The following is a 13191-nucleotide window of genomic DNA, read 5'->3' on the forward strand; positions in this document are numbered from 1 at the left end:
GGAGAATAATTGATGGGCTGCCTCCTGCATGCCCCACACTGGGGATCGAGCCCACAACCCGGGCACATGCCCTGACCGCGAATCGAACCTCCTAGTTCATAGGTTAACGCTCAACCACGGAGCCACGTTGGCCGGGCTGAATGTTTAATTGTTGACAAGGCATTCGATCCTCCTGCTAGCACAGTTGGCTCATAGTTGATGTTGAAGAAATACGTTTCTCAATGAAGGAATACATGAATTCCATGTGTATAAATAATCCAACAGAACTCATCTAAATTATAGCTAAGCTCATAGAAAAGCAATGCCACGTTAAGAGACAGAACTGCATGCTTACTGAGCAGTAAGAAACAAGACAAAACAAACACATCACATCAGGAGAAGAGTTAGAAGAGAAAGAGTCAAAGTTAGTTGTCAGTTGTTTTTACTGCTTCTCTACTTTCATTAGGTGATTGACCCGCGAGAAAGATAGGGAGAAGAAAAATTTTGGGGGAGAAAAATCAAGATCCTTAAAATGATTGGTTTTCTGCATTCTTCTTTGGAAGCTGCCCCTTCCAGTCACATGAAACAGCACTGTGGCTCTGTCTCTCTCTCCTTCATTCCACTCTGGATCCTCTGTGCTACAAAATCTTTCTGGGTGTGAAATGCCTGAGTTCAAACCAGATCCTGAAAGCATAGTCGTTTAAACACAAAGCCACAAAGGTGGGAACAAGCCAAGTGGCCATCAGTAGACAAATGGATAAACAAAATATAGTATATCCATACAAAATATTAGTTAAGTCTTAAGAAACAATAAAATACTGATACATGCTACAACATGGGTGAACCATGAAGACATGATGCTAAGGGAAATAACCCGATCATAAAGGACAAACATTGTATGATTCCACTTCTGTGAGGCTCCTAGAATAGTCCAATCCATAGAGACAGAACGTAGAACAGTGGCTACCAGGCACTGGGGGTGGGGGGTGAAGGGGAGTTTGTGTTTAATGAGCACAGAGGTTCAGTGTGGAATGACGAAAAGTTCTGGAGATGGTGGTGATGGTTGTACCACAATGTGAATGTACTTAATGCGACTGAACTGTACACTTAGAAATAAAATGGTAAATTTTGTTATGTATATTTTACCACAATAAAAAACAAACCTAAAAATCCCCCAGAGAAAGCCATAGATAGTTTTTCAGTGTTATTACAAGACCTCCATCATATGACAGTTTATTATTGACTATTACCTTCCCATACTTATAAAACAAAGATGCCATTCACTTTGCATGTTAAAAGTCTACCGTCCAAAGACCACATCTCCCCGTCTGCATTCCCCGACACCTACTCTCCTGCATCAGAAGGGGCAACTACACTGTTGCCTGTTTGCAGCTGAAGGCCCAAATAGTAAAACGTTTTTGGTGAAATGTATAAAGAAAGAAAACAGCATCCACAATCCTGCCACTCAAGATCAAGTGCTATTACCATTAAGATTTATATCCTTCCCGACTTCTTTACTGTGCATACACAGGCACGTACATTTTAAAGCAAGAATTGGACCACACTGTACATACTATTTTGAGACATGTTTTTGTTCTGTTAATCTTCACCCAAGGACATTTTTCCCAATGATTTTTAGATAGAGTGGAAGGGAGGGAGAGAGGTGGCGAGAGAGAGAGAGAGAGAGAGAGAGAGAGAGAGAGAGAGAGAGAGAGAGAGAGAGGTGAGAGAGACACATTGATTGGTTCTCTCTCGCACATGCCCCAACAGGGGCTGGGCATCAAACCTGTAGCCTGGGTACATACCCTTGACTTGGAATTGAACCCACAACACTTTGGTGGGCGGGTTGACACCCCAACCACTGAGCAATACTGGCCAGGGCTACACTTTAAAAAAAAACAACTAGTGATAATGTAGAAATAATTCCATGTATAGAACTATGTCATATTTTTTAATATTCCCCAGTATTCCATAGCATGGATATATCTCAATTTACTTAACTAGTCTATTGATGGACACTTAAGTTGTTTCCAAACTTTCTAGTAGGCTCTTTTTTTTTTTTTTTTACCATTCTAAAAGCTGCATAGTTTATTTAACTTGTTGGCCTTTAACAAATAGATAGCCAGATATTTCTCCAGCAAAAATGGGTTTATGCAGAAACAACAAAAAGTTCCAGTTCAGCACGTGCAGTCTAATGGCGAACCATGTACAAGTTCAGAGAAACGAAAGACAGATATGCTTTGGTTACGGGATTCTGGACTGGAACATGTGGTGTGCCCCTGGGCAGGACGGTCCCCCGGATTCTTTGCCCATCGGAGTCGAAGAATGAATCCACGGATGGAAGATGGTATAGCAAAGGGGGACATTTACTGAAGAATAAGCACAGACTCCCACGTGGGGAGGGGGAAAGAATCTCACAGCACAGACTCCCACGTGGGGAGGGGGAAAGAATCTCACAGCACAGACTCCCACGTGGGGAGGGGGAAAGAATCTCACAGCACAGACTCCCACGTGGGGAGGGGGAAAGAGTCCCCTAGCAGGCTCCTTTTGAAGCTTTCCCCAACATGATAGGACCTCCCTGCCCTGCAGGAGATACAAGTCAGCTGGATTTTGTTAAGTGTAATAATAGCATCGTTACATAGAAAATTATCTTTACTTAAAAAATTATCTTTATTGTTGAAAGTATTACAGATATCCCTCTTCTTCCGCCCCCTCCCCCATGAGCCCCTCCACCCCGCTCCCATCCCTGCCCCAGGCCTTTATTGAACTATTGTCTGTGTACATGGGTTGTGCATATAAGTTGCTTGGTTAATCTCTTCCCACACTATCCCCTCCCCCTGAGATTCGTCAGCTTGTTGCATGCTTCTATGTCTCAGGATCTATTTTGTTTGTCAATTTATTTTGTTCATTAAATTCCACATGTAAGTGAGATCATATGATCATCTTTCTCTGACTGGCTTAGCATAGTATTCTCCAGCTCCCTCCATGCTGTCTCAAAGGATAAGAGATCCTTCTTTGTTACAACTGCATAGTATTCCATTGCGTAAATGCACCACATCTTTTTTTTTTTGTTGTTAATCCTCATCCAAGGAAATTTTTTAGAGAGAGTGAGAGAAACATTGATTTGTCTATCACATCAATTGGTTGCCTCCCGCATGAGGCCCTGGTGCACCCCCATCGGGACCAGAGATCGAACCTACATCCCAGGTATGTGCCCTTAACTGGGAATCGAATCCGAGACCCTTTGGTGGACAGGCCAATGCTCTAACCACTGAGAACACTGGCCAGGGCACCACATCTTTTTTATCCACTCATATTGATGGGCATTTGGGCTATTTCCAGATCTTAGCTATTGTAATGGGCAAAGGATCTAAATAGAAACTTCTCCAAAGAGGACATACAGATGGCCAAGAGACATATGAAAAAATACTCAAGGTCACTAATAATCAGATATGCAAATTTAAATGACAATGAGGTATCATCTCATACCTGTCAGAATGGCTACCATCAACAAATTAACAAATGATAAGTGCTGGTGAGAATGTGGAGAAAAGGGAACCCTAATGCACTGCTGGTGGAGAGGCAGACTAGTGTAGCTACTATGGAAAATAGTATGGAGTTTCCTCAAAAAATTAAAAATAGAACTGCCATTTGACCCAGTGATCCCACTTCTGGGAATATATCATAAGAATCCTGACCCAAGCTGACGTGGCTCAGTGGTTGAGCGTTGACCTATGAACCAAGAGGTCATGGTTCAATTTCCGCTCGGGGCACATTCCCGAGTTTAGGGCTCGACCCCTAGTGTGGGGCATGCAGGAGGCAGCAGGTCAGTGATTCTCTCTCATCATTGATGTTTCCATCTCTCTTCCTCTCTGAAATCAATAAAAATATGTTAAAAAAAAAAAAAAGAATACTGAAACACTAAGCAGAATGAATATATGCACCCCTATATTAATCTTAACTTTTTAAAGATTCACTTGGAAATCTTTAGAAGTAAAATGCCATGGTATTGCCCTAACTGGTTTGGCTCAGTGGATAGAGCACTGGCCTGTGGACTGAAGGGTCCCAGGTTCGATTCCGGTCAAGGGCATGTACCTTGGTTGCGGGCACATCCCCAGTAGCGAGTGTGCAGGAGGCAGCTGATCGCTGTTTCTCTCTCATCGATCTTTCTAACTCTCTATCCCTTACCCTTCCTCTCTGTAAAAAATCAATAAAATACTTTATATTTTTTAAAATGCCGTGGTATCTGCAATCTACTTCAAAATATATAATAAAAATATACCTAGTAGATAAAATAAATATAATTGCAAATCTGAATATTATAATTCTTCAAACTAGGTATAAGAGTGTTCATTATATTATACTCTTACCTCTGTACATGGGAAAAATTTAGTAACAAAAAAGGAAGAAAAAGAAAGTGAGCTAGTAGTACAGATACTTTCTGAGTGAGAAAGTGGCAGAAGAACTTCCCATTAACTGGGCAGATAGATTAAACACTTATTTGGTCTTCCTCCCAAAATCCTACTAAAATCACAGTAAAGGGATAAAAAAGGCATTAGCTCCAAAGAATAAAAAGATCAGCAGAAATATGGTAATATGATGATGAATTCCCAGCCTTCATTTAACTCCCAAACCAATAATGAAACCTGTTTCATGTTGCTAATGATGATTGGTTTAGAAAAGGGCATGAGAAAGAAAAGAAAAAATATATTTTGGGGAAGGGCTTTTGTAAAGATTTTTCTCACCTTTAAAAAGACACAAGGGCCCTGGCTGGTTTGGCTTAGTGGATAGAGCATCAGCCTTCGGACTGGAGGGTCCTGGGTTTGATTCCAGTTAAGGGCACATGCCTGGGATGTGGGTTCAATCCCCAGTGTGGGGCATGCAGGAGGCAGCCAATCAATGATTCTCTCTCATCATTGATGTTTCTAGCTCTCTCTCCCTCTCTGAAATCAATTAAAAAAATTAAAAAAAAAAAAAAGACACAAGGAAAAGGTGGTTTCTGCCTTCACTGGATCTTGTTTCACCTGGATGTGCCTGAAACTGCTGCAACCATCTTGCTCTGGACTTTGGAGAGCGAGGAGAGTGGGTTGAAAAAAGAGCAGAGAAGCTGAGCCAATTCCTGATCTCTGGGGACTGGTGCCCTTTCACCTTTGGACTTCTTATCTCATGAGATTAGAAATGTCCTAATACTTTAAGCATTTATTAAGACTATGTTTTCTGCAAATAAATAAATGGGACGATGTCAAGCTAAAAAGTTTTTGCAAAGCAAAGGAAATCATTAACAAAATGAAAAGACAACCCACTGAATGGGAGAGCATATTCACCACTGATACATTAAATAAGAGGTTAATATCCAAAATTTATAAAGAATTCATACAACTCATCATAAAAAAATAAACAATCCAATTGAAAATTGGGTACAGGACATGAATAGACACTTCTCCAAAGAGGACACACAGATGAGTAATAGACATAAAAAGATGCTCAATGTCACTAACATCAGAAAAATGCAAATTAAAGCCACAATGAGATATCACCTTACACCTGTCAGAATGGCTATAAAACGCCCCCAACAAATAGCCCATTGCTGATGAGAATGGTTACAATTGTTATGACTTTTTGTATGACACTGCTGAGTTTTTAATCTTTTTTTTTATAGATAAAAGGAAAACTTGTTTACCTATGACTTACAATTTGGTAAATTATACCTCTGTAAGCAGAATTGTAGCATTTATTTTTTCTCACTGCTTGATCCCTCCAGAATACAGTAAGGAGTATTTTTATTTTCATGGCAATGTGATTATTTGCATAAGTTCAATAAGAAGCTATTAGATTGGTTTTATTACCAAGGCTTTGACTAGAACACCATGTATGAGAGAGGCATGCACAGACTCGGACCAGAAAGCTTCGAGGAGTTAAAATTGACTTTGGAAGCCAATAAAAGCCCCTTTGGGAAAACAGCCTGGTACTCAGTTTACATGGTTCACAGCAGGCTTTCCAGGTGAGGAACAAAGATCGCCTCCTGGGAGATGCAAGGAAAGAACCTCAGGATATGTTGGGGACTTCGAGATGAGAGGATTCACCAAAACCTGTAGGTAATGCGGACAAAATCTGATGGCCAGTATGCAGCTTTGGCTTCTAGCCTTGGGAGGCTCAAGTTCAATCTGAAGATTCCTTAGGAAAATTCCAGCTAAGCAGATTTAGAGGCCTATATGGTTAATTACTATTCTTGCTTAACTTATACAAATAACCAGGCCAAGTTTATTGAAACGAGACCTATTTTGCAGATAAATTAGTCTCAGTTTGGCTATCTTTGGTAAAAATGGGGGGGGGGGGTATAGAAAGAAAAATGTTTCAATAATATACCTTTGTCTTTCGAGCTTTGTTTTGTTTTACACGATGCACACTTCAGAGAAATCACCACAACTCATCCTTAAACAATCTCAGTGACTGATGTGGTGTAGGCCACACGGACAGTTTACCTGAGCACCTGATGCAAACTAATTCTCAGGGAATTTAACCCATATAGTCAGTTGTTTGGCCTGTTCTATTGCTTAAGCTCGATGACTCGAACAGACCACTGCAGAGTCCTTGTCATGTGGGTCCTTAAACAACAGGATTGCTTTAGATTACTTGTTAGCTGGACAGGGAAGTGTTTGTGCAGTGGCCAACTCATCCTAGTGTGGGTCCTGGGGGACACAGTAATAAAAGTTAACCCTGTTCTTTGCTTAAACTGAACACTCAGAATGCCCCCTCTAAGGCTTAGGGACCATGATGGAAGAGGTGGTGAGCATGTGAGATTGTAAGAACCAGATAAATGGGGCACAGTGGCAGACAGATCTGACTCCATCTTAAAAAAGCGAATCTTCCCTCTTAATTGAACCTTGACCTGGTCCCCCTATTTCCCTCAATACTGAGGAATAAACTACACACAGGGGGTAGCTGTAGAGAGTGCAATGCTCCGCCTCTCTGACTCCACCTGTCCAAGCCTGCGTTGTCCCCATGGCCTGCTGGCTAATAGCTTGTGCTAAGTCTGGCATATAGACCTGCTAATCACTGAGGGAACTGTGTTTGCGGCTTGAGGAGATAAGGTGAGTGTGTGTTGTTTGTCAATGATTTGCAGGAACACTGAGACTGAGACTGGACTCACAGCACCCAGCACAATCTTCCTCAGACCCCTACTGGCAGCGCCCAGATGCCTGTGGTGGTCAATCGCCTCTTGCCACTCCCACTTCCCTTCCCTTGACACAAAAGCCCGAACTCTGTGCTTTCTTAAGATGAGTCTGAGGTACCACTACGACTCCCATCTTCTTGGTTGGCACCTTCTTGATCAATAAACTTTTCTTTACTCCAAAAAAGAGAAAGAAAAAAAAAAAAAAAAGGCTGAAACACTCAATAGTAAGTTCCAGTAAAAGACAGGAGATAAGGGGAGAATACTGGAGAATAAAGATAAGCATGGAAACTCTGTGTTAGAGCAAAATCAGCTCAGAGGACAAAGACAGAAACATGAATGAATAATGGTGTGCACATGTGTACACAGGCACACATGTATACAGGCACACCGAGGAGGAGGAGAGCTGAATCTATTCCCTTTCAGGCTTGTTTCATTCAGGATGCATGCACCCTCCTGGCGATGATGGAATGGTGGATGCTTTCAAGACCTTCCATTTCTGATCACTGCACTCCAGGGTGGAACCTGGAGGGAAGGAGTTCACTGGAACCAGACTGTGTCTCAGAAAAACCCCCGGCTTGGTGAGAAGTGATGAGGAATGGGGCAACTAGTCATGAGAAGGTGTTAAAAAACTCACTCATGCTGAAACCGGTTTGGCTCAGTGGATAGAGCGTCGGCCTTCGGACTCAAGGGTCCCAGGTTCGATTCCAGTCAAGGGCATGTACCTTGGTTGCGGGCACATCCCCAGTAGGAGGTGTGCAGGAGGCAGCTGATCGATGTTTCTCTCTCATCGATGTTTCTAACTCTCTATCCCTCTCTCTTCCTCTCTGTAAAAAATCAATAAAATATATTAAAAAAAAACAAAACAAACTCACTCAAGCCCAGCCGGTGTGGCTCGGTGGATTGAGCATCATCCCATGCACCAAGAGGTTGCTGGTTCGATTCCTGGTCAGGGCTCATGCCTAGGTTTTGTGCTCGGTCCCCAGTAGGGGGCATGCAGGAGGCAGCTGATTGATATTTTATCTCTATCCCTCTCCCTTCCTCTCTCTCCAAAAAACACAACAACACACGCACAAAAACACACAATAAAAATACATTAAAAAAAAAGTCACTCAAGTTTGCTAAGCTGCCATCCACCTTTTCTCCTTCCATACTACCTCATCCCTCCCCTCTCCACTTACCAATTTGGTTTAAAGACAATGTATGTGATGATGGTCCCTGTTCAGTTCCACTCAGGGACACTGAAAGGAAGTCTCATGCGGAAGCATGAGCACCAGCCCGTCTGAGTGCTTCGGGGAAGAGAGCACAAGGGAACTGACTTTAATCAGGTCCCTATTATGTGCTAGGCATGTCACATACGCTTTCTCACCCAGGTTACCCACTGCCTTTGCACATTTAACTATTATCTACATTTCTCAGATGAGGAAATTGCTTGCCGAGCTAATAAGAGGTGGAAATGAGACTTCAAAGCCTCCCCATATTGAGAGACGAATGTAGAAAAAGCGCAGGGACAAATATAAGTCAAGGAGAGAAATGGCTTATAATTGGCAAGAACACTATCCTGATTAGCCATAACTGAAGTTGCTTTCACTCTAGACTCATCTCTGTCCTTCTTCAGGTATCTAGGACCTTCTGCCTCTTTGCCCACTGCCCCTTGTCTGTCTAAAATTCAATGGATTTTGCCATTTTATACTTTAAGATGAGATGTGTGAGCTTTCTCAAGACAGAGGGGGAATTTGCCCAGATTTTGTCAGCACTGGCTTCCATAGCTGACCTTCCTCCCTCCCAGGGGTCAGAGCCCAGCTTGACCCTCTGCCCTCCTTCCCTTTTGCCACAGAGTCCTAATGGTAGGGCTGGTCTGGTCATCCATAGGCCTTGGGCTCTTTGGGGCAAGTAATCTGTTTCCTTAGAGTTGGGGACAAAGAAACAGAGCAGATGAGTATGCGATTTAAGGGCCCCCAGGTTGGGGGGCAGAGGGCAAGAGGACGGGCAAATGGGAATCAGGTACCACCAAGGACTGCGTTTGCTCACACTGCTTTCCCACTGAATGTCACCACCACTTACTCACAGCGGCCACCAGTGCAGCACTTACTATAGAGCGCGGTCCTTCATCTCACTAAGTCCTTCCCAGCTCCATTTTACAGATGAGCAAGCTGAGGCTAGAGAGACTAAGAAACATGGCCACGCTCATCGAGTTCGTAAACACGGAGTTGAGATATGCGCTTCCAAGCCCGTTCCGACCCGTGTTCTCTAACTTTAACTTCTCCTATTCTAGACCCAGGTTCCTTTTTAGAAACCCCTGACAGGAATGGGCTGCAATTCAAGAAATATGAAAGCTGGAATATTTTCAAGGTTATCAAAACGATATGTAAGAAATGAATTCACACACCTTAATGTTTCCAAGAAAAGGAATTCATGATTGGGAAGGGATTACAATAATTCCATGTATGAATGATAATATTTTTTTTGGCCCATTGTAGATAATTAGTGTAATTGAAATATATGTATTAACACGAGTAAATAAAAGGTTTTAAGTTTTATGTGATTATAACATTACATTCTGATCATGTCTGACTGCATGGGGGGGGGGGGTCGTCTCATCCTAGTGTAAAACAAGTGGAAGAGGATGTCCTTCCCCATGATATTGGACCAGAGTCCACCCTGAGGTTTTTGGTTTCTATACCAACTTTGAAAAGCATCCTCAAAAATGACTGTTAGCAGCATTTGGGATGCTCTCCTGTGCCTCCCCTTCCTTTCAGAGACACCCCTTTTGCTGATTAACCTCACTCTCTTCTTTCTCCTTCCGGAAGAGAACACGTAAACCTGCTTTTCTCTAACGACAAACACGCCTCTGAAAACCGGCCAGGAAGGAACAGGATAAAGTATTACTAAGGCGGCGCTGCTTGCTTTATTTTTTAACGGCCGCCCCCTGGCTTCTCGGGTCATCAGGTACCACTGCTTGGGTGAGAAGTGCCTCCATCAGTCAAAATCGTATATGAGAGAGGATGTTCAAACTAGGTTCCCTGGGGTCCTCAGGGAACACGAGGTGATCCCTCAGAAGGTCAGGGGGTCAGCAGGCTCTGGGAACGTGAGCGATGAGAGCAGGGCTGTGCTGGCTTTCGGTGGAGGCGGGTCTGCTTTGCTATTGGGCACCATGTAAAGCTTTGTGGGGATGAAAACGTTCTCCAGTCCCAAAGAAGTTTGGAAGTCACTGTATGCGGAATTAAAGCCCTCCCTCCCCAGAAGTTTGGAACAGGACTGTCTCCTCAACTCTAAAGCAAGGGTAACACCCTTCACCAACACCCCGCACTACACCCCGAAGTAATTACAAAATGATCATGTAAAATGCGAGGCGCAAGGAAGGTGGCATGCAAATGGGTGACAACACACGACAGTGGTTGCGATGGAAATGCGTGTGGGCTGTGACTCCCCCCTGAACGCCGGAGGCTGAGGCCGGCCGTTCCTACAGAGGGACTCTGATCGCCCAACTGGGTCAGGCTGGTCCCAATGTGGAAGGCACGAGGGCGAGAAGCTGGCAGATCAGCAACAACTGCCACCAAATATCTGCTGCTGCTTTAAGAACCAACTCCTTCCCCTTCTTTTATAACCCGCTCTTAAAGCCCACTCGCTGACTGGACCCTGTGGGACGCACACAGTATGCACTAAAAATTATCAAGCCACACCAGGGCCTGTACTCCTCACCTTGTATCATTAATGCTTCCTTTTAATGACTTTGTGCACATTTGAGTCTTAGCTCATCTTCTAAACGAAATCCTTGAAAAGCAGAACCTAGTTCCATTCATCATCCCTGTACCCTGTGCTTAATATTTCTGAATGAGGGCTCCCTGTCCTATTACCTGGAAGGTGGTCTGCTGCTCAGCGTGGCAATCAAAACCACGTGTGGATTTTAAAGCACGCTTAATCCAAATGGGTTTTAATGATCTTTTCTGTTCTTTCCAGGACAATGAAATAAAACCATAGACAGGTGGCTCAGCTTTCTGGGTGTGCAGGAAAATACAGAGCAAAAAGCCTCTGTTAGGCCACTTTTCCCTTCGCCTGGGTCACCGGAGGGTTGGAGGTAAAAATTCACAAAATAATGTGTGTCAAGTGGGCTCCTACATGTGCTGATACCCACATCCACCCAGGTTTTCCGCACTCTCTGCTCCAGGAACCTCCAACTAAGCCAAACACCCAGGCAGCCAGGAGAGTTGCCTGGTGGCTGATGTGCCATCCAGGTATTTCTTTTCAGCTTACTCTTGCTCTGATATAGATCTGCTATGAAGGGTGATGATGAAGAAAATGACGACAATGATGACAGCAGTAAAATCCGCGGAACACGATGGCCGAGCCCCTTATGCCCATTATCTCATTTAAAGCGCACAACCGCCTTACGAGGCAGCGGTATGACGGCTCCCACTTAACATGTGATCAGAGCACACACAACCCAGCAAGGCAGCCACGTGACCAAGGACTCGGGCCTCTGTCACCACGGGTTGGAGGGGGAGTGGGGGAGGGGACTTACCTGGGAAGCACAGAGTTAGGTGGCCTGGATTTTGCAGGGGATGTGACTTTAGGTTCTGGCCCAGAGCTCCCTGAAGATCCTGGCAGAGGGTCCTGTGCCGGCCCAGGTTGGTTTGGAAGTACTTCCCTCGCCGAAGTCAGAAGATGCTCTTTATCTTTAACTTCTTTTTCTCGGGACCTGGCTTTGTGTTCCGCCAGAAGGAGGTCAAATTGCTTTTTCCTGCCCGGGACTGCCCTCCGATGGCTTAGCGAATGTGTCTGAGGAGAAGAGAGATGAAAAGCACAGCCTCTTTGATCAGCACATACACCTGCTTCCCGGGGCCCTCCATCTCAGACACAGCAATTCATGGGAATTTGGAGGTGCTTGAAAAGTCAACTTCAAGGCAACAGCTCCCGTTCTGTGGCTGGGAAGAGGCAGAGACCACACAGATGCAACCATGCTCTACTCTCCTGGTGTCAAAAAGCCAGAGCTTCCTCCAAAAAAATGGCATAAGATGACAAGCTTCAGCGCAGAGCCCAGGAGAGCCCCTCGGATGAAAGGCCAGCGTGAGAGAGTCTAGAGTTAATCCAGGTGCAGTGGGAGGCTTGCGGTGGCCCAGACACACAGAGCCACCAAGCAGAGAGGGCCACAGCCTCGGTCCCAAGAAGCACTAGCAGTTCAGTATGAAACATGCGGCCGGGGCTACCTAGCGGCAGCCGCCTTCCGTCAGCTGTGCCCCTGGCCACCCCGGTGTGGCCGGCTCGGGGGCGCGGCAGGACTGCCTTTCAGGGCGCCGCCGCCGCCGCTGCCGCCGCTGCCGCCGCTCCTGCATACATTAAAACGTAGCAGGGCTCAGAACCGCCTGTGAGTGCCTATAAATACAATTTACTGTCTGGCCTCACAAGTAACAGGGGAAGCCTTTTTTTTTTTTTTTTTTCCCCCTTCTTAAAAAGCCAGCCAGCTTGAGGCAGGCACTCTGCTACCATGGAAGAGAAGAAAGCATTTCCCTTACAAAGAACAGCTGGGGGTCATGTCTAGGTTCCACACCCTGCCGTGTGCAGAGAGTGGCATGCAAACATTTCGACAAAGGCCCCAGCGAGAGCAGGAAGTATTTTTTATGGAAAGAGAAATACCTTGCAGGTGAGGGATCTTGTGCAAGGTTTCTTTGTCTCGGGATCCAATACTCCACAGTGTTTATTTGGGTCAAATTCTCTCTCTGGTTTAAGAAACAAACAAAAAATATAAGAAAAAAGGAGACTAAATAGGATTTGGCATTAAGACTACATTTAAAAAATGCACATTTGCACCAACAAGTGAGACGTTGTCAGGCAATCTGTTTTGTGTTTTTTTTTTTTTTCTTCCACCGACTGCTAAAATGCTTCAAGAAACCGCTCAGGGGAACCTGGTGCACCCCTCTGAACCCAGAGTTCCCTAGTCCAGCTTCGTAGGGATGCGGAACGCAGCACAAGGCACGGGGCAGGGGGTGGGGCGGGCACTGGGGAGGAGGAGCCCTAGGACTCTCACACTGTATCTCACTGGA

At 44.7% G+C, this 13191-nt stretch overlaps 1 protein-coding gene across 3 annotated transcripts in view; it reads right to left on the reverse strand.

Annotated features, from left to right (window-relative positions):
- The window catches only part of ATXN7L1 (ataxin 7 like 1), a 227482-nt gene that overhangs the window by 15179 nt on the left and 199112 nt on the right, over positions 1–13191 (reverse strand). For all 3 annotated transcript variants that reach the window (XM_008149933.3, XM_028158794.2, XM_028158808.2), the window contains 2 exons: positions 12785–12867; positions 11673–11929 (listed from right to left, as the gene is read on the reverse strand). In XM_008149933.3, the coding sequence (XP_008148155.1) occupies positions 11673–11929; positions 12785–12867 (340 nt within the window). The remainder of the gene's footprint in view (positions 1–11672; positions 11930–12784; positions 12868–13191) is intronic.

This window comes from Eptesicus fuscus, chromosome 14, assembly GCF_027574615.1.
Source record: "Eptesicus fuscus isolate TK198812 chromosome 14, DD_ASM_mEF_20220401, whole genome shotgun sequence".
In the NCBI taxonomy this organism is placed as follows: domain Eukaryota; kingdom Metazoa; phylum Chordata; class Mammalia; order Chiroptera; family Vespertilionidae; genus Eptesicus; species Eptesicus fuscus.